Source organism: Mustela nigripes, chromosome 6 (genome assembly GCF_022355385.1).
Source record: "Mustela nigripes isolate SB6536 chromosome 6, MUSNIG.SB6536, whole genome shotgun sequence".
Lineage (NCBI taxonomy): Eukaryota > Metazoa > Chordata > Mammalia > Carnivora > Mustelidae > Mustela > Mustela nigripes.
In genome coordinates, this window is record NC_081562.1 from 55,398,751 (window position 1) to 55,419,921 (window position 21,171).

The window sequence follows — 21,171 nt, forward strand, 5'->3', positions numbered from 1 at the left end:
AATAAAACTCTAAATAAAGAATGTAGAACTTCTTCAGGAATGAAAAGTAAAGGAGTATAAATGAATACTTGGGGTCCATTTTGGGTAGAAGTGGAAAGTGACACAGAGCTTGACTATGAGGTCAACCTCTATAATGGCTCAGTTCCTCAAATCAAGTTCTGATTCTTTCTTAGGTTCATTCGTTATGTAGTCCCTGGAATTAATAATAGTTACTTAAAGGTATAATGAAGAGTGCCTAGGTAATGACTAAGAGGTTGAATAGCTAAATATTAAAGGAAGAAGGAGAAATAGGATATAGATCCTTTGTTTGAGAAGTATGTTCACAAAGGTAATGAATCCAAGACAAAGATCTTTTGTGTTTGATGAGAGTGTTCTAAAACTGGATTGTGATGGTTTCACAACTATAAATTAGTCAAAAACCACTGAATTGTATACTTGAAATGACTGAAATTTATAGCATGTAAATTGTATTTCAGTTAAGCTGTCTTAACAAAGAGACCTATAAGGCAATGCCTGACATAATTAATGACAGAGAGAGCTATGGTAAAGGAAAAAGAAGCAGCAAAGAGAGGGAAACACTTAAATGTCATACTACTTAAGAGTAAGAGTTGTGGATCTGACAGAACTGGTGGATTCAAGTTCCTATACAAACTTAGGCAAAACTTCATCTCTCTAAACCTAGTTTCTTCAGCTGTATTTCAAGGATTGCTCTGAAGATTAAATAAGATCCATGTAAAATTCAGGAATATACTGAACATATAAGTATTTGGTAAATATTAGCTAATATATTATTACTGTCATTAGAAAAGAAACACTTTTTTTTCAAGATTTTATTTATTTATTTGAGAGAGAGACAGTGAGATAGATAGCATGAGAGGGGAGAAGGTCAGAGGGAGAAGCAGACTCCCTATGGAGCTGAGAGCCTGATGCAGGACTCGAACTCTGGAATCATGACTTGAGCTGAAGTCAGTCACTTAACCGAGCCACCCAGGTACCCAGAAAAGAAACATTTTCAAATTTTTATTTCACCGAGTTTTAAGTCAGATTTATTTATGAAATGTTTTTAACTCGAAGTAGTATTGAATAAAAACACAGCTGAGGATGAGGACGTTAAGCTCAATCTTTTGTTTGTTTTGATTTTTTAATTGTTCAAGTACAGCACCAGTAAAATCAGCTATTATAAAAGATAATAAGGAAGCTGACATCTGAAGAGTGAAAAAAGATTCCCAAAGAAGTGAGACTAAAAGAAAATACTGGCATTTAGCTTTACATCAATCTGGAATTACAGCTGAAAAAACTGAGAAGAAGAGTAAAGCTCTCAACAACAGCTTTTTGACTCAAGGACTAATTATAAATGAACTTGATCTTAGAGAAAATACAGTTCTGAATGCCATAGCAGGCACCAAGCAGGAGTAACTCTGTACCATTCACTGCCTCTGCTAAATACCAAAAGGAGCCAGTCCCAAAACTCTGCAAACAAAGAAGTCATAGAAAGTGAAGCTGTTAATTTGAGCAAGGTGATCAAAACAGAATAGTTAATTTGAAGCTACTATATGCCAAATGCACATCTAAAATTCAAAATACTAGTTAAACATGTGAGGCAGTAGTCAGACCACTATTGCTAAAATAAATCCTCTGTTTTAAAGTCAGGCTACATTTTTAAACAAAAACATTACAAAAACCTTTTGTTTTAAATTGAAACCAAATTGTTGTTTGCCATGGAAACTGTCTGACAAGAGTCAGCCAGCTTCACCTTTGACTAGGAGGATAATTTATCAATGCCAAGTCATGACAAATATCCTGTACACCAACTCAATTCCATCCCTCTGACTCCCTGACCCCCTTGCCAGGAACTCTGTAACCTACTCTAAAATAAAGGTTTCTGCTTTTCACAGTTACATAAAGAAGCCACTGCTAAATGCAACAATTTTCTCACCAGGTCTTGCTGGTGGCTAGAAGACCAGAGAGTGATCCACAGAGGTAAGAATGAAAAATAACATTCTCATTAAGAAGAAAAAGAGAAGAACAGGTGTACTCCCAAATCAGAAGTCCCCTGAAATGTCCTAAGTCAACATATTTCTCCGATATGCCCTCTTTCTATAGGGAATTAAGAGAGTAAGGGAAAGAGGCAGTGGTTAAGTATAGAAAGAGGTTGCTTTAAAAACAGAACATGGAATATTTTTTCTTCTTCTGAAAGTACATCTCAGTTGTTAAAAGGCAATTAAAAATATCATTCAATAATTTTTTAGAAATATATCTACCCCATGATAAGTCATTATAGTTGAAAGTTTAATAAACACTGCTTCCCTGCAGAGGTTCTTTATTTACAAATACTACCTACTGTTAAAAATATATTCTTTTGGGTGTCTGGGTGGCTCAGTGGGTTAAGCCGCTGCCTTCGGCTCAGGTCATGATCTCGGGGTCCTGGGATCAAGCCCCACATCGGGCTCTCTGCTCAGCAGGGAGCCTGCTTCCCCTCTCTCTCTCTCTGCTTGCCTCTCTGCCTACTGTGATCTCTGTCTAATAAATAAATAAAATCTTAAAAAAATATATATATATATATATCCCCCCCCTTTTAAGAGAAGTAATACTGGGGAGCACCTGGGTGGCTCAGTGGGTTAAGCCTCTGCCTTCGGCTCAGGTCATAATCCTAGGGTTCTGAAATTGAGTCCCACGTCAGGCTTTCTGATCAGCAGGTAGCCTGCTTCCTCCTCTCTTTCTGCCTGCGTCTCTGCCTACTTATGATCTCTCATTTTAAAATACTCATTTTCAAGAACACAATGTGATATAAATGATTGACATTTCATAAAAAAAGAAATAGCACCTAATTTTCTTCAAAAATAGCACATTAAAAATTTAGTTAAAATGCTAAAATAACTTACAAAACAGTATTAAAGAGATGCCCTAAAAACACAAAACAACTCGTTATATAATTGATTGTGACGACAAAGATCAAGCAACTAGTCTCCCAAATACTGTAACCTACAGAAATTATTATAGAAAAATAAAATAAATCATAAAGAATTTCAGTTGTTATCTGAATTTTTTCCTTCTTGGAGACCATCTTCTTACCATCTTTGCAGGTTTTTCCATTCTCCAGGAGTTTGACCCCAGTTGGGCAAGCACACTGATAAAAAGGTTTGACTGGAGACATCAAACACAAGTGAGAACAACCACCATTATCAATTCCACATGGATTTGTAGCTGTCAAATATAAATCACATTGATTAATACCAATGATTATGGATGCCCTCCCTCTCTCTAGGTACACAAAGGTTAACAACCATAACATGAGCAACTGTGATAAATGAAATTACTACCAAATGTCATCCAGGTGCTTGGCTACCAAACCATTTGCAAGGAAGGGAATTAATCAGTGAGAAATGACTTAGCATTCTGTACCCAAAGAGGAATACACAAGAAATAAAGCAGGAGTCCCCCGCCCTAAAAGAGCTTACAATCTAATCAGTACACCAAAATTAACAAGCTAGAAAATTATACAAAACAATGAAACTAAGCGCTATCTTGCACATGACAGACCGTAAGTAACTATAGAGTCAAATAGAAAGTAAATCACTAGGAATTAAAGAAGAAAACTTTCATGGAGGACACAGGACATGACAGGACCCCTGAAGGATAGGAAAGATAGGAGGACATTTCAAATGTGGTAAAACTGTATGAGTAAGAGCTTGAAGGCTATACACGGGTAAAAATAATAAGGCAAATAGTCTAACTAAATATTCAGATTTCTGTTGACTAATAAGAACTAGAGCTGAGTGAGCAGAGAGAATGGGAACAAATTGTGGTGGATGGCACTGAAAGCAAACATGGTAATTAGAATGGTAAAAAAATCCACTTTGGAAAGATTAACTGGAAAGGATAGGCATGGTTGATTAAAAGAGGAAAAACAGAAAAGCAGAGATTAATTAGCACTTTTGTCAAAACTATGGAAAGGGATGGATTTAAATAATATTCATAAAAGAACAACATAAGATGGAGACCAACCAAATATGAAACGTAAAGCAATGATGACTGCAAATTTTGAAACTAGTAAAACATAAAGGTTCAACAGTGCCATTAAAAACAAAAAAACAGGGAAATTCTCTCCTAACAGCTAACCATAATAATAAAAAATTCATACAGCATTTGTTAAAAAGGGTAGCACATATATTTTAAAACATTTTTATGGACTCATGATCATCAGATTCCAATATAATATATTATTTAACTATCTCCCCCTAAATGGACAGAGCTAATACAAAGCAATGCACAATCAAAATACCCTTTATTTTTGGCTATGGAATACAATCTGAAATATACTTAGACACATGCCAGACATTTATTTATATACAAGTGCCAAACACTTAACATTCTCATATTCCTTTTAAACCTAGTTCTACTCCTCTCTTATAAAAAATTGTTGCCAGCAGTCGAAGTCCAAGTCACTGCATAGGTTGACCAAAAATAGAAGCAAAACTAAGAAAAAAGGTTGGGGCGGGGGAATGTTGGGCAAGGGAAAGGTTGGAAGGGGAATGTGCACAGAAAAGTTTAAGCAGGTATTTCATCAGGAAACCTAAGGAACTTAAATTCACCAGTTAGAGTCACAGAGGTTTCTATTTTTAAAAAGTGCTTCTTTTTCAAAACACACTAGAGAGAAATAATATAAAGAAATGCATCTGTACATAAGCTTAGCTATCTCAGCTTCTTATTTTATTTCTCTCTTCTCAACCACCATAACCCCAGATCCAAACAAAGGAATTAAGGTGGCCAATAGTGATAGATAACAAACTACAAATGGCTTAGGCTGCTGTTTAACCTGAATTACATTTTGACATTTCCCCCATGTTTAATTCCTTCCCACTACCTTTGGATATGACCTCTCTGCTCCTGCCTTCACTAAAGCCAGACATCTGAGTGCTAAAGCTATTCCAACTTGCAATTTAAAAACCAAGATCACTTACCATTTGGCTGCCTCTGTTGGCTGAAGGCATGTATATCCATGGGAGAGAAGATGTTAGAATGGATTTCACGCAGACCCTCGCCAGTGTACTTGTTGCAAGCCAAAATGGAGTGTGTATTCCAGTCAGTCCAGTACAATGTGTCCTCAAATAATGTCAAGGCAAAGGGATGTGGAAGGGAACCTTTAACCACTGCCTGCCTATTAACAAAAACAGAAAAACTCAAACATTTCTAAATTTTATCAAAACTTGATTCTTCCCATTAAAACATCCTGTTTTCCACAATAACACACACAAATCCTAAGTAACACAAATCTTAAGGTCAAATACACCGATGAAAAATAAGCCACATAATAAATCTGAATATATTTTCATAGTGTCCAAAACTCCCAACCAAGTACTTGGCAACAGGCCCCAGGTTCATTACAAACTAGCAGAGAGAAGGCTCAAGTATTAGCACTGCTGTCAATTCCCATCTCTGGACTCACATCTTCCATTCTTCCATAAAATTCATGTTCTTAGGTGAACAAAAAGAAAAATCCCCAGGTTTGAAGTTGGCACTGTGAAGTAATTTAAATTTGCAATAGGTTTTCCCCTTCTTGATGTGTAAAAACAAAGAATCTGAGCCTGTTTCTTCCATCATTTCCTATGGTTTTGGTAACTGAAAGTAAAAACATATACCTGAGGCTAAAAAAGGTGTTTTGGTGGATCTCATTCTGCAAACCCCAGTCTAGCTCTAGTAAAGGATCACTTCTACTTACTTTCTGCTATATAGTGACTTAACCTCCACAAGTCAGGTAGCAAAAACAAAAACAAAAAAACAAACACCAAGTGCTGCCACTTGTGTTCATGAGACAAAACAGACCCAAAAATCTCACAAGCAATCCATACTATATGAAAGGAAAGGCAGAGAGCCTGATTAGTGCTCAACCACAGAACTTTGCAGTGTCATGGAGAGTTATCAGTAAATATTCCTGAATAACAAACAAATCATGTTCTGCTCCAAAATAACATTCAAGAAAAAAAAATTCTTTGATATTTACCCAATGTCAAATATAATCTTTTCATAGACAGACTGGGAGGGAGGAATGGAAAGTATAAGCAACCGAAGAGAAAGAAACAACATCACATATTGTAGGGAATACAATCCAGTTTTTAAGGTCCTGGACATTACTTGATGATCTCAAATACTGAAGAGACCACGAGCATACAAAATTAAATTCAAGAGCAGTAAGGTAATTTTTATCTAGGCAGAGTTAATATCTGTTATGCACATGGAATGGTCCTAGCCTAAGGTGTTTTAAATTCAGGCCAGATTTTTAAAAAACTGAATACAAGATTAGCATGACTGGCTTACCAAACAAATTTTCTATTTTAGACACTCATCCCTACTCTGCCAGCCCACGTCACCACAATTTTCTCTCATTTTTCTTCTTTTTCCCGTAGCAGATTACTTTTCCTTTTCATTTCCCCAAAAGAACTGTCACAATGTCAACTTCTGAGGTGGTTTCTTCCAATTTTTAAATGAACGGCTTTATTAAGTTTACCAAAGTGGTTATGTTAATTATAGGAATAATATCATAGTTTAAGTCCAAATTTAATGAGGTCTACATATTTCACACTAAAATCTATCAAAATTCGGTATGGTAAGAGAGTTCTGAGAAGCTGCCAAGAAAGAAGTTACACAACTGGAAAAGGAAGAATAGTAATAAATGACTTAGAATTTCATTAAGTACCCTAAAGAACTACAAATTCCATAATAAAATCTTTGAAAAACTTTGGGAAGAAAAAAAGCCCTCTAAGTCCTTTATATATTAATAAATAAAAAGTTAAAATTCACCCTATGAAGTAAATCCAGGAAAACAAACAGTAAAAACAAAATCCCTCCCTAAAAGACACACTTATAAAAGATATACACTTTATATACTGACTAAAAACATTTATATTTCAGTAAGAAATCAGATAGACCAGAGTTCAATGTCCCTCTGACATTTATTACTTACATTATTTAAGTTTTATTTTATCTACAAATGAAAAATAATAATCTATCCCCACTGAGTTACTATAAAGTTTAAATGATAATATACGCAAAAGCATTTAGCATTATGTCTGGTACTTAATAAACATTTCACGAATAATCCCTCAATTTTAGGATACATTTTTTCAATATTTTAGTATTTCTGAGATAGGGTAACATTTTACAACTGAGGTGTACATTTCCTGTTTTAGTCTATAAATCAATAAAAAGTTTTTAAAATCAATATCATTTTAGAATCAAGTAAATACTATACTCTGGCTTATTTATATTCCCAAGATCTCACACAACTCTGTGCACAAATTAAATGGGATGATTAGACACTCAGTACTCAGGAAATGCTTGATAAAATTAAATTTTTAAAAAATATTTTATTTATTTGAGAGAGAGAGAGAGAGAGAGAGAGCTGTAGACTTCCCACTGAGTGGGAAGCCCAATGTGGGACTCGACTCATTCTCAGGACCCTGAGATCATGACGTAAGCCAAAGGCAGACGCTTAACCAATTGAGCCAACCAGGCACCCCTAAAATTAAATATCTTAAATGATATATGTAATTAACAGAGCTGATAATGTGGGGCTCGATCCCAGGACCCTGGAATCATGACCTGAGCTGAAGGCAAAGGCTTTAACCCACTGAGCCACCCAGGCGCCCTGTTATCTCTTATTCTTAACATATTTTTTGGGCATTTATTGATTCATCCAACCAATGGTGACTTGTTCCTGAAAATGGAAATAACTGTACATAGCCTTCATCTTTCATCTCTCTGGTTAGGATTACTAAGTAGGCCCATCTCTTGGTTTCTCCCTGAAAACTTGTTTCTTTAAGGAGGAGTTGATCATGGATACCAAAAACAAACATGGCAGAAAGATCAAAGCCCAGCTCTTCAGCAGTATGTCACAACAAGAGGAGTTAAAATATGGATCTCCAATATGAAGACAAAAGAAAAGAAACTGAGACTGCTGTTGATACTTTGATTTAGTGCTGACAACCTCTGAGTAACATCCCTTCCCCGTGTCTGTCATTTTCAGCCGTGTGGCTGAAATGGCTCAATCCCACCAATACCCCCAAGTACATAAGCCACTTGCTGCCTCTTTCATATTCCATGCTTGGTGGGTGCCTCTCTCAAATTCTGTACCAACTGGACTTATCCTTTACAGAACACCTGTGCACTTGAATTCACTTTCTCTGTTTCTGGACCTCTTCCCAGAACGCTGTCCTCTGCCCCTGTTTCAGAATTCCCCCACCTGTGTGGGTAATAAATCTTTGTTTGGTCATACCAAAGCACTACTGTCATTAATTCTGACATGTGAGCCTAACTTTGGAAGGGAGCTTCCCTCATCGTAGTGAAGCTGTTATAATACATAATATATATATACCTCTGCTCCCAGTGGTAGCAGCACAGGTTTGAAAATCTCCACAAGCCCTCCACAAGAAAACACAACAACCAGGTAGCAAAACCAAAACCCATGGACAACGTTCACAACAGAGCCAAGTAAAAAAATATTACCACAAAACCCAAAATCCAAAAAGGTATGGCAAACTACCAAGAGCCATAAGAGCTGAGTGGCATCAGTATCTGCAGGAGGAATCAAAAAGGAAGAAAAAAAAAAAAACAGGGCCATCAAGAGACCTAAGAACAGGAAAACACACAAGATAGGTAACAATGAAAAGTAGGGCAAACAAATATGAGAACATCAGCTGACTAGGAGGGGTTCTGGCCACTCCAAGAATGATTGAATACAATGAATTCATGGTTGGCACTGAATGGGGCTAGTGCATTTTACCCCACTGTGAACTCTCAAAGCTGACATTCCAGGGCTCCCTTCCAGACAAAGCCCCAAACTGAGGATAAATTACTGGGAGTAGAATGAAAAATGAGAATGACAGGTACAAGCAAGATAATGGAAAAATAAGGTAAAAAAAAAAAAGTGGGAGAAGGAATCAGAGTCAGGAAACATCAGAAAGCAAGCTGCCATTTTTAGAACACACACACACACAAAACGAGAGTTCTGTGAAATTACAAAAGTTATGATGCACCCTGCCTTCTTTGACGAGTTCAAGAAATACAATCACATATGAAAGTACGACAAAAGAAGTATTAAGGGAAATCCCATTTAAAAAGTTAATATTCAAAACAAAACCAAAAATAAAGAGAAGAATCTTATCTCTACAGACAATTAAAATATGCCAGAAATATATGGCTCTTGAACAAATAAAATTTATAACCTATTGCAAAATAATACTTTAACACAAAAGAGTAACACAAATTAAAATTAAAAACCTCAAAACTGAGGTGACAGAACTGATGAAAGAATAAGAAAAATAAGAATAAATCATTTCAGGGCGCCTGGGTGGCTCAGTGGGTTAAGCCGCTGCCTTCGGCTCAGGTCATGATCTCAGAGTCCTGGGATCGAGTCCCACATCGGGCTCTCTGCTCAGCAGGGAGCCTGCTTCCTTCTCTCTCTCTCTGCCTGCCTCTCAGTGTACTTGTAATTTCTCTCTGTCAAATAAATAAATAAAATCTTAAAAAAAAAAAAAAAAAAAAAAAGAATAAATCATTTCAGAAATGTAGTTTAAAGTAGAAATAATACAAGACACAATAAACACACAAATAAGGAAACAAAGTGAAAATGAAAATTTTTTTCTTTTTTTGTGATTTTTTTTTCAGTTTTACTGAGAAATGATTGACATACATCACTGTATTGAGTTTAAGGCATACACGATGATGGTTTGATTAGCATATGTTATAAAATGATTACCACAATAGGTTCAGCTAATACTCATCACCTCATGTAGAAACTTCAAAAAAAAAATCAAAAAATTTTTATTTTAAATTTTAAAAAATTAAAAAATATTCTTTGTGATGAGAATTCATGGGATTTACTCTCAGTAACTTTCCTGTATGTCGTGCAACAGTATTAACTACAGTTATTATGCTGTACACTGCATCCGTAAGGAGAAATTTTTAAAGATCAAAAAGAAATAGGAGAAGAAATTTAAAAATAAAAGATATGAAATACAAAGGACAGGGGAGAGCAGAATTATACTGGAGCAAGGATATGACCGAATGGTAACCTGAGTGGTAACCTGAGAATTAGGAAGTACCAGAATCAGCAAATATGTAGTTTAATACAAAAAGCCTACAAGCACCTGGGTCGCTCTCAGTCAGTTGAGCATCTGCCTTCAGCTCAGTCATGATCCCAGGGTCCTAGGATAGAGTTTCACATCAGGTTCCCTGCTCAGTGGGAAGCCTTTTCTCCCTCTCCTCCTCCCCCTGCTTGTGTTCCCTCTCTTGCTGTCTCTCTCTCTCTCTGTCAAATAAATAAAATCTTTAATAAATAAATAAGTAAATAAATAACAATCATAGCAAAAAGGAAGGGAGAGGGAATGGAGAAACACTAGAGTAAAATTTCTATACTTTATAGGAAGTAACTCAGTTTATATAAAGTTGATTTTAACAAAATGCATATTGTAACTCTTAGAATAATCACTAAAATTGTTTTATTCTCAAAAATATAGTTCAAGAGGGGTGCCTGGGTGGCTCAGGAGGGTTAAGCCGCTGCCTTCGGCTCAGGTCATGATCTCAGGGTCCTGGGATCGAGTCCCGCATCGGGCTCTCTGCTTGGCAGGGAGCCTGCCTCCTCCTCTCTCTCTCTGCCTGTCTCTCTGCCTACTTGTGATCTGTCAAATAAATTTTTAAATATCTTTAAAAAAATTAAAATATATATATATATAGTTCAAAAATTGGGATGCCTGGGTGGCAGTCAGTTAACTGTCTGAGTCTTAATTTCGGTTCAGGACATGATCTCAGGGTTGTGATTTTGAGCCCCAAGATGGGATCTGTGCTGGGCATGGGTCCTTCTGAAGAGTCTCTATTCTCCCTCTGCCCCTCCATACTCTCTCTCCCACTCTTGAAAAAAAAATTAAATTAAAAAATCAACAAAGAAATTATCTATTAGAAAATACTTAATACAAAAGAAGGCAGAAAAGAACCAAAAAAAAAAAAAATCCCAAAAATGGATATGAAAAAACAAACATCAAAATGTCAGATGTAAACCCAAGCATATCATTAATAAACTAAATGTGAATAAACACTTCAATCAAAAGACAAAATGTTGGGGGCACCTGAGTGGCTCAGTTGGGTAAGCCTCTCTCTCTGCCTTTAGCTCAGGTCATGATCCCAGGTCCTGGGCTCTCTGCTCAGCGGGGAGCCTGCTTCTCCCTCTCCCTCTGCCTGTCACTCCCCCTGCTTGTGTACTCTCTCGGTCAAATAAATTAATAAAATCTATTAAAAAAAAAAAACCCTAAAAGGTTGAGCACCTTAAATATAGACAGTTTTTCCTTTTCAAAAAAAACACTTCCCTATGTATAGACAAAGATTTTTAGACCAGGTAAAACAAAACAAGATTCAACTATATGCTGTCTACAAGAGACACATTTTATATTCACAGATACAAACTGAGAGTAAAAGGTCACTGTAAACAGTAACCATTAAGAGAGACGGAGTGACTCTATCAGACAAAATATACTTTAAGACAAAAAATATATAAGAGGTAAAGAAGCACATTTTATACAAAGATTCCAATCATCAAGAAGAAACTACTATAAACATATACAAAAACAAACAAAACAAAAAACAAAAAACAGAGCCTCAAACAAATGAAGAAAAACCTGACAGAAATGAAAACTATGATAGACGTAGTCCAAGATCTCAACACCCTACTTTCACAGAGGTATATAACAACTAGACAGAAATGAGATGCCTAGCTGGTTTAGTTGATAGAGCAAGCAACTTTAAAAAAATATATTTTATTTATTTATTTGAGAAACAGTACACAAGTTGGGGGTGAAGCAGAAAGAGGAGGAGAGGCAGACACCCTGCTGAGCAGGGAGGCCAATGTGGGTGGGGCTTGATCCCAGACCCTAGAATCACAAGCTGAGCCAAAGGCAGACACTTAAATGACTGAGCCAGCCACCTAGGTGCACCTCGAGCATGCAGCTCTTGATCTCAGGGTTGTAAGTTTGAGCCCAAAATTGGGCATAGAGATTACTTAAAAATAAAATCTTAAAAAAAAAAAAAGAACTAGACATAGGATATGGATAATAATAATAATAATAATCATCATCATCATCAAGGATATGGAAATCCGAACATTATCAACCAATTTAAACTGGTATATTTCCTGAGAACTACAAAATTCATTAATAAACCAACAACAATAAAATTTGAGAAATCCATAAATGAGAATTTTCTAAATTCTAAATTTTTCTAAATTCTTCCTTAATGTCTTCTCAATAAGCAATAAGAAAGTCCAAGAAGAAATCACAAGAAATTCTTTTAAGTATTTCAGGTAAAAGGAAATGAAAATACAACAAATAAAACATTTATTAAAAAATATATAGGATACCACTAAAGCGGTGCTTAGGGTAAATTCTATAAATTTACCCCTTAAGTGCCTGTTCAATAAACTAAGCTGTAAGCTTAAGAAACTGGGAGTGGGGAGGGAGAGCAAACTAAATGCAAAGCTAGCATAAGAAAGAAAATTAAAATATTAAGGTGGTGATCAATGAGATATTAAAACAAAAAAACAGTAGAGAAAAAGAGTCAATAAAACTGCATGTGGATTCTATAAAAAGATCCACAACTCTGACTATCTTTAAGGTAGACTGGGCTCCCCGAAAAAGAAAAGATGTAAATTGGGAAATTTGTGAATAAGATCATGAATATAAGAGGGGCGTCAGTACTGACCTTACACTATAAGAAGATATGATGAATAACTTTATGCCAACTTAGACGAAATGGAAATATTCTTAGAAAGAAACGAGTTAACCAAAGTGATTCAAGAAGAAATTTTTAAAAACCTAAAGATTTAGAACAAATAAAGAAGTTGACTTAATAATTTAAAATCTTCCCATAAAGAAATCCCCAGGCCCGGGTAACTTCACTGATGACTTCTACTAAATATTGCAGCAGAAATAATATCGATCCCATACTCTTCCAGAAAACAGAGGAAGAAGAACCTCCCACCTCATTCCATGAGGTTAGTATTATACTAATAACCAAGGCCAGATAAAGACAGAATAAGAAAAATCAACTATAGACTAACACCTCTAATGAATAAGGACATAAAAATCCTCAACAGAATGTCAGCAAACTTAAACTAGGGACATCTAAAAAGGATTCTAAACCATGACCAAATGGAATTTTCCCCAAGAATGCAACAGTGATTTAACAACTAAAAACAATTAATGTAATTCATCATGTTCACAAAAAATAAAAAATAAAAAGTAAATCACATGATCTTTCAGTGGATGTAGAAAAAGCACTGGACAAAATATAATATCCAGTCATGGTACAAATTGTGAAGAAACTAGGAATAGAAGGAAACTTTCTCAACCTGATTAAGGTGTCTACAAAAAAACCTACTGCTAAAATCATGCTCAATGGCAAAATAATAATAATAACAAATATATAAATATAAACATATTATTTATATTTAATATATCAAATATATATTTAATATATAATTATAATGTGTAATGTAATTATATATAATTTTATAATATGAATTTATTATTATTATTTCCCCGAAAGTCAGGATCAAGCAGGATGACTTCTATTCAACACTGTAACAGTTCTAATCAGTACTATCAAACACAAAGAGAAGGCATCTAGATTGGAAAGGAAGAAGTAAAACTGTCATTAATTCATAAGTGCCATGATTCTAAATATAGAAAATACTAAAGAGTGAGGAAAAGAGGCAGATGTTTCCTTATGGGGACAAGGAAAATGATAAATCAGCTCAACCACGGATGCCCCAGTAGACCTTTCCACAGGGCCCACAGGGCTAGGCACACATTAACCAAAAAAACAAAAACAAACAAACAAACAAACAAACAAACAAACAAAAACACCATGAGATAGCAAATGCTGGCAAGAATGTGGAGAAAAGGTAACCTCTGTGCACTGATGGTGGGAATGTAAATTGGTACAGCTACTACAGAAAACAGTATGGAAGTTCCTCAAAAAATTAAAAATAGGATCAGATGATCCAGCAATTCAACTTCTGAGTAAATATCTGAAGGAAACATGAAATCACTATGTCAAAAAGGTATCTATACACCCATGTTCACTAAGCATTATTTAAAGAAGCCAAGACACGGAAACAACCTAAGTGTCTATAGACAAATGGATGGATAAAGAAAATGTGTGTGTGTGTGTGTGTGTGTGTACAACAGAATACTATTCAACTAGTCCCCCAAAAAAAGGAAATCTTGTCATTTGCAACAACATGAATGGACCTTGAGGACATTATTCTACATTAAATAAGTCAGAGAAAGGCAAATATTCTATGATTTCATTTAGATGTGGCATCTTAAAAGAATACATAAATTGAAATTAATAATTCATCCACAACACCACAAAAAAATAACTAAATAAATACTTGAGAATAAATTTGACATAAGAGTGTAAGATGCCCTACAGAAAATGCAGCATAAATCTGAATGCAAGAGTTAAAACAATAAAACTCTTAGAAAGAAAACAAAGCTGTAAATCTGCATGACTTTGGGTTAGGCAATGATTTCTAAAGACATCAAAAACTCTTTTAGCAAAAGAAAAAGCTAATGGATTACACTTTATCAAAATAAAAAACTTCTGTGCTTCAAAACACACCAATAAGAAAATGAAAACAAAAGCTGCAATTTGAAAAGCAATTATTTCTAAATCATATATGTAATCAAAAAAGTGTTTCCAGAATACAATGAGATTCTTAAAACTACGAAAAATGCATTAATTTAAAAATGGGCAGGGGCGCCTGGGTGGCTCAGTGGGTTAAGCCGCTGCCTTCGGCTCGGGTCATGATCGCACGGTCCTGGGATCGAGTTCCGCATAGGGCTCTCTGCTCAGCAGAGAGCTGAGAGCTTTTCTCTCTCTCTCTCTCTCTCTTCCTGCCTCTCTGCCTACCTGTGATCTCTCTCTGTCAAATAAATAACAAAAAATAAAATAAAATAAAATAAAATAAATTTAAAAAAATAAAAATGGGCAAACAACTTGAATAGTGTCTTATACATCTAACTGGGGATCACATGAAGGAACTATACTGTGTCTGGTAGGCCAGACAGAAGTAAAGTAAATACTGTATCTGAAATAGAAAGAGAGAAACATTAAAGGTATCTAAATCATTTCATCAAAATCTGGTATTTACTTCTTTCCAAAGTAATTCTTTTTTCCTGATTATATAAGAAATTCATGTATGTTCCCCATGAAAATTTGGAAAGAGAAATGAAAAGAACATCTTTCTAGTCCTTTACTAAAGCATGCACACAATACGTACATGTATCTATACCAATACAAGCCAATTCCCAAACATCTAGAAACAGAAAAACTGGCTTCTATTTTTGTAACAGTTAAGGTACAACAGGAAACCAACTAACGAATAAGGTTCAGAATTTAAAATATAGTAAAAATCCATTTGCTCTAAATCATAGCCCCCGAAGGACAGAAGGAAAAAAGCTGAGCCAAACCAAGAAATGATGAAGGCACCTGCAGTAAGCCAAGAATAAAGAGCATTTAGCACCCCAAATTACTGAGCTTCTTCATTGGGAATATATGCAACAAGACCCCAAAGTCCATCTTTCTCAACAGTGGTTAATTTGCCTTGAGAAAAATGGTTAAGTTATTTTGAAAAGACTAACTCACCCTCTCCTCTTGATTTTTTTTTTTTTTTACAAAATTGAGTTTTTGTAAATCTGTGGCATCATAAAGACCTGTTTTCATTTAACAAGGCATTGTAAAGATTTTTATCATGTTATTAAACATTAAACATTAAACATTTCTTTTAGCTATATAACACTACATTGAATGACTGTGCTATAATTTAAACATCCTTATTGTTCAACACTCAACATTATATATTCAAGTGTTTTTAAGCAGAAACTTACATTAAAAGATTATGAAATGATCAGCTGATGAAAATATTTTAACCATAAGCTAGCAGCAATCTAATTCTGTATTTTCCAAGAGCACTGATTCTGTATTCACTATCTCAGTGTTTTTAACAACTTTAAAGAACTAAGTACCATGAATATTGAGACTCCACTATAATTAACACTGTGGAAAATACTTGCTTTTATCAGTAAGAAAAAATACAATTAACATAAGTAAAACATTTTAAAATTTTAAAATGGACAAAATTTTTTCTTAAACTTAATGTAATAAAAATAATAAGAGATGCAGACATACACTGTGTGTGACATTGGAAATCATTAAAATCATGCCATCGAAAAAAATGGCAGTATGGTTAAAAGCAGATACTGTTCAACATTCAGATTATAGAATCTGTATGTTGCATTTATATTTAACAGCATAACTGCTGGATCCTACTCTTTCTTATGCTGTCCATTTTATTCCTTCCTTACTCTCCCCCCATTTCTTTTTCACAGACTTTTCCCACTAGATTGAGTTTACATGCTCCCTTTATGTTTCTAGGTATTTGGAGGATATACAAACTGTTTTACTCAACTTCAATTATCGTTATGTTTTTAAATCATATTTGATCCAATTTAGATAGCTATCAACTGCAAGAATAAGCAGTATATCTATCCTGAGAGCCCTACATACAAGGGAAGATGTTAAGATGATTTTACAACTGCAGGCCCTGTTTCCTCATCTAATCATCCCACCATCATTTCTCTTTTTTACTGATAACACCTGATATTTATTATGCACGTCATTATTTTCTATTTCAAAATATCACATGGTCTAAGTTTTAAAAACACTTTTGTTTTAACAGCAATTACAAGATTTAGCTTCACGTTTAACTGGTTTCATTCTTCACAAATATTTAATTATCTGACTTCCTCGCCCAAGCTCTACATTTTAATTCTAAAGCATATCAAGTAACTTTTTCAGAGAGAGCAAATGGCAATAGTCTATTTTGATTCTTTGCATATCTTATGCCTTTCTGTTGCCTTAACACATGAACAACACCTGCCTGCATCAACCATCAGATCTCAGATCTTTTCTTCCATCATTTCTTCTCTGCTTCTCCAAGTTCTGGGAGATTTTTTCAAGGTTAAATTCTCTTCCACTGATTTTTTTTTAGTCCTCACTGCTTAAAATGTTTTAAACAATCATGCTGTTTACTATCATTGTTTTTACTGATCTTAAATGTATTCTTTCATACTACATTTGCATACTCTATTTGCATGTATACTGTGTCCTCTTGAACTCTGATAATTTTTTTCTCCACTATCTTACAGGAGATTACAGGAAGTCATTTCTTCTGGTTCCTTGATACAGGTCATTCTTTGGATTGTAGTAGCTTCTTTATGCCCTGTTTCTGTTGTTGTTGTTTTCTATTTGCTTATATTTTAGAGAAAAGTCTATACTTTATTGGAAGTTGAGATCAATTCTGTTATAGCCTATAAATTCCTGGTCCAGGTTTTCAGTTCAAGAAGAGAGAAGGTAAATAAATTTTCATTTGCAGTTTTACTTTGATTTGGAAATCAGACGAGATCGGGCGCGTTCAGGGTGGTATGGCCGTAGACTGATTTGGAAATCAAATCACGCACAGAGGGGGAGAATTTGAGGCTAGCAATAATAGCATATTCGTGTATTTTTTTCCCATGTTTCTGGTAACCCTAAAAAATCTGTTACTGTCGTGAGTCTGCTTATTCTCTGACACCATTGTGCTCATTCACAACCAGCTTTAACTACACCTCTGATCTTTGCCTAACGTGCTCAATCATGTCAAGTATGGTTGCCATAATACATGTGTCCTTCAGTACCTGGTACATTTCCCAGAAGTACTAACAGAATCCAGATGAGGCCTACTTTCACCCTAGCCCACCACCTCCTTTCCCTCCTCCTCCTCATCCCTACCTCCAGCCATCATCTCTGGAGATATGAGGTTATTATTGCTTATTTGGGCAAATCTCTTCAACTTGTTTCTTTGAGAAGTCAATTCTACACAAGTTCCGGAGGTAATGAACCATGTCAGTCTGCCTAGGTCTAAGGGGTTTCCTGAAACCCAGACAAAAATGGATGATTAATCTCACAACATTTCAGTCAGATTGGGACATCCTTCAATCCTGAACCATGCAGAAATTCTTCAAGGTTTCTGGTATTTTGTTATCTTTGCCTAAGTCTCTGGTACTGATACAAAATTCCCCTATGTTTATAGTTCATGGCTTTAATAACCTTTAACTTGATAATGACTATAAATCTGTTTCTCCCTGTGAGGCTGCTCTGCTGAGCTGCAGGCTCATATATCCAAAGCTCTCCAGAATTCATAACCATAGTTTTCTCTAAGCAACTCAACTGCAAACATGTCTAAAGCTGAACTCAACCTCACTCTCTTCCTACATTTAAAAAAAAAAAAAAAAAAAAGACAGGAAAAAGAGAAGAAAGAAAAAAAGAGAAGTAAAAGGAACCTATTCTACTCTTCTGAATCCCTCTCAAAGGAATGGCACTTCCATCTAACCAGCCATTCAAAGTAGAAAAAGGAGTCATCAAAGATATATCTTCAGGGAGCTACAGGTAGTTCATTAGGACTAGGTCTTAGTGTGTAAGGAAGGAATTGGTGAGACCATTTTTCCTAAGTGAGACAAAGGAATTAGATCATTTAAGTCACAATGAAGAGTTTGTACTTCACCTGAGAATAACGATGAGTTACTGGAAGATTTAAGGAAGTGAACTAATTATAAATAATCTTCAAACCATTTTCTATACAACTATCAACCTGGGACTTCCAAAAGACAAATCTAGCCAAGTCAGTTTGCTACTTGAGAATCTGCAATGACTCCCAACTACTTTTCAGGATAAAACTCAAATGCCTTTTCTTAGAATACTAGACCTGTATGATCTGGCTTCCATCCATCCTCCTAGACTTGCCTCCAACCATTGCCCCACTCCCTACAGCTGCTAAATAACACTGATCCAAAAAAAAAAAAAAAAGTGTTCTTTAATAACCTTAAATTAAAAACCTGACCCTAAAATTAAAGAATCGATTCCATTTACTATAGCCCCAAGAACCATAAGATACCTGGGAACAAACCTACCCAAAGAGGAAAAGGATCTGTACTCGAGGAACTAGAGAACACTCATGAAAGAAATTGAAGAAGACACAAAAAGATGGAAGACAATTCCATGCTCTTGGATCGGAAGAATAAACACTGTTAAAATGTCTATACTGCCTAGAGCAATCTATACTTTTAATGCCATTCCAATCAAAATTCCACCAGTATTCTTCAAAGAGCTGGAGCAAATAATCCAAAAATTTGTATGGAATCAGAAAAGACCCCAAATCGCTAAGGAAATGTTGAAAAGCAAAAATAAAACTGGGGGCATCACGTTACCTGATTTCAAGCTTTATTACAAAGCTGTGATCACCAAGACAGCATGGTACTGGCATAAAAACAGACACAAGGGAGTGGAACAGAGTAGAGAGCCCAGATATGGACCCTCAACTCTATGGTCAATTAATCTTTGACAAAACAGGAAAAAATATACAGTGGAAAAAAGACAGTCTCTTCAATAAATGGTGCTGGGAAAACTGGACAGCTAGCTCTTTGTAGAAGAATGAAACTTGACCATTTTCTTACACCATACACAAAGATAAACTCAAAATGGATAAAAGACTTCAACGTGAGACAGGAATCCATCAGAATCCGAAAGGAGAACATAGGCAGTAATCTCTTCGATATAAGCCACAGCAACTTCTTTCAAGATAAGTCTCCAAAGGCAAAGGAAACAAAAGCCAAATTAAACTTTTGGGACTTCATCAAAACCAAAAGCTTCTGCACAGCAAAGAAAACAGTCAAGAATGGGAATGGGAACAGATATTTGCAAATGACAGCACAGACAAAAGGTTGATATCCAGGATCTATAATGAACTCCTCAAACTCCACACACACAAAACAGACAATCCTATCAAAAAATGGGCAGAAGATATGAACAGACACTTCTCCAATGAAGACATACAAATGGCTATCAGACACATGAAAAAATGTTCATCATCACTAGCCATCAGGGAGATTCAAATTAAAACCACATTGAGGTATTACCTTATACCAATTAGAATGGCCAAGATTAACAAGACAGGAAACAACATGTGTTGGAGGGGATGTGGAGAAAGGGGAACCCTCTTCCACTGTTGGTGGGAATGCAAGTTGGTGCAGCCTCTTTGGAGAGCAGTGTGGAGATTCCTCAAGAAATTAAAAATAGAACTTCCCTAGGACCCTGTAATTGCACTCCTGGGTATTTACCCCAAAGATACAGATGTCGTGAAAAGAAGGGCCATCTGTACCCCAATGTTTATGCAGCAATGGCCACGGTCACCAAACTGTGGAAAGAACCAAGATGCCCTTCAATAGACGAATGGATAAGGAAAATGTGGTCCATATACACTATGGAGTATTATGCCTCAATCAGAAAGGATGAATACCCAACTTTTGTAGCAATATGGACAGGACTGGAAGAAATTATGCTCAGTGAAATCAGTCAAGCAGAGAGAGTCAATTATCATATGGTTTCACTTATTTGTGGAGCATAACAAATAGCATGGAGGACATGGGGAGTTAGAGAAGAGAAGGGAGTTGGGGTAAATTGGAAGGGGAGGTGAATCATGAGAGACTATGGTCTCTGAAAAACAATCTGAGGGGTTTGAAGTGGCGGGGGGTGGGAGGTTGGGGTACCAGGTGGTGGCTATTATAGAGGGCACAGATTGCAGGGAGCACTGGGTGTGGTGCAAAAATAATGAATACTGTTATGCTGAAAATAAATTTAAAAAAATAAAATAAAATAAGGAAAACAAAAAAACCTGACCCTAGCTGTTAGGAATTATTTTTCACAGAGGGCTTTTATTATTCCTTAAAGAGGTTAGTTTTAATACTTTTTTTTTTTAAGACTGTATTTATTTATTTGATAGAGATCGCAAGTAGGCATACAGGCAGGCAGGGGGGCGGGGGGAAGCAGGCTCCCTGCTGAGCAGAGAGCCCGATGCGGGGCTTGATTCCAGGACCCTGGGATCATGACCTGAGCTGAAGGCAGAGGCTTTAACCCACTGAGCCACCCAGGCGCCCCTCCCTAAAGATGTTCAAGTTTATTATTTTTCTTCAGTGTCTGTCAAGGCAGGTTAAAATAGCTTATTTACACCCTTGATATCTACTTTAA

General features: G+C 35.7%; 1 protein-coding gene across 2 annotated transcripts in view; it reads right to left on the reverse strand.

Annotated features, from left to right (window-relative positions):
- LRP6 (LDL receptor related protein 6) overlaps window positions 1–21,171 on the reverse strand; it is a 167,728-nt gene that overhangs the window by 75,580 nt on the left and 70,977 nt on the right. For both annotated transcript variants that reach the window (XM_059402617.1, XM_059402616.1), the window contains exons 4-5: window positions 4,962–5,158; window positions 3,073–3,204 (exon numbers count right to left, since the gene is read on the reverse strand). In XM_059402617.1, the coding sequence (XP_059258600.1) occupies window positions 3,073–3,204; window positions 4,962–5,158 (329 nt within the window). The remainder of the gene's footprint in view (window positions 1–3,072; window positions 3,205–4,961; window positions 5,159–21,171) is intronic.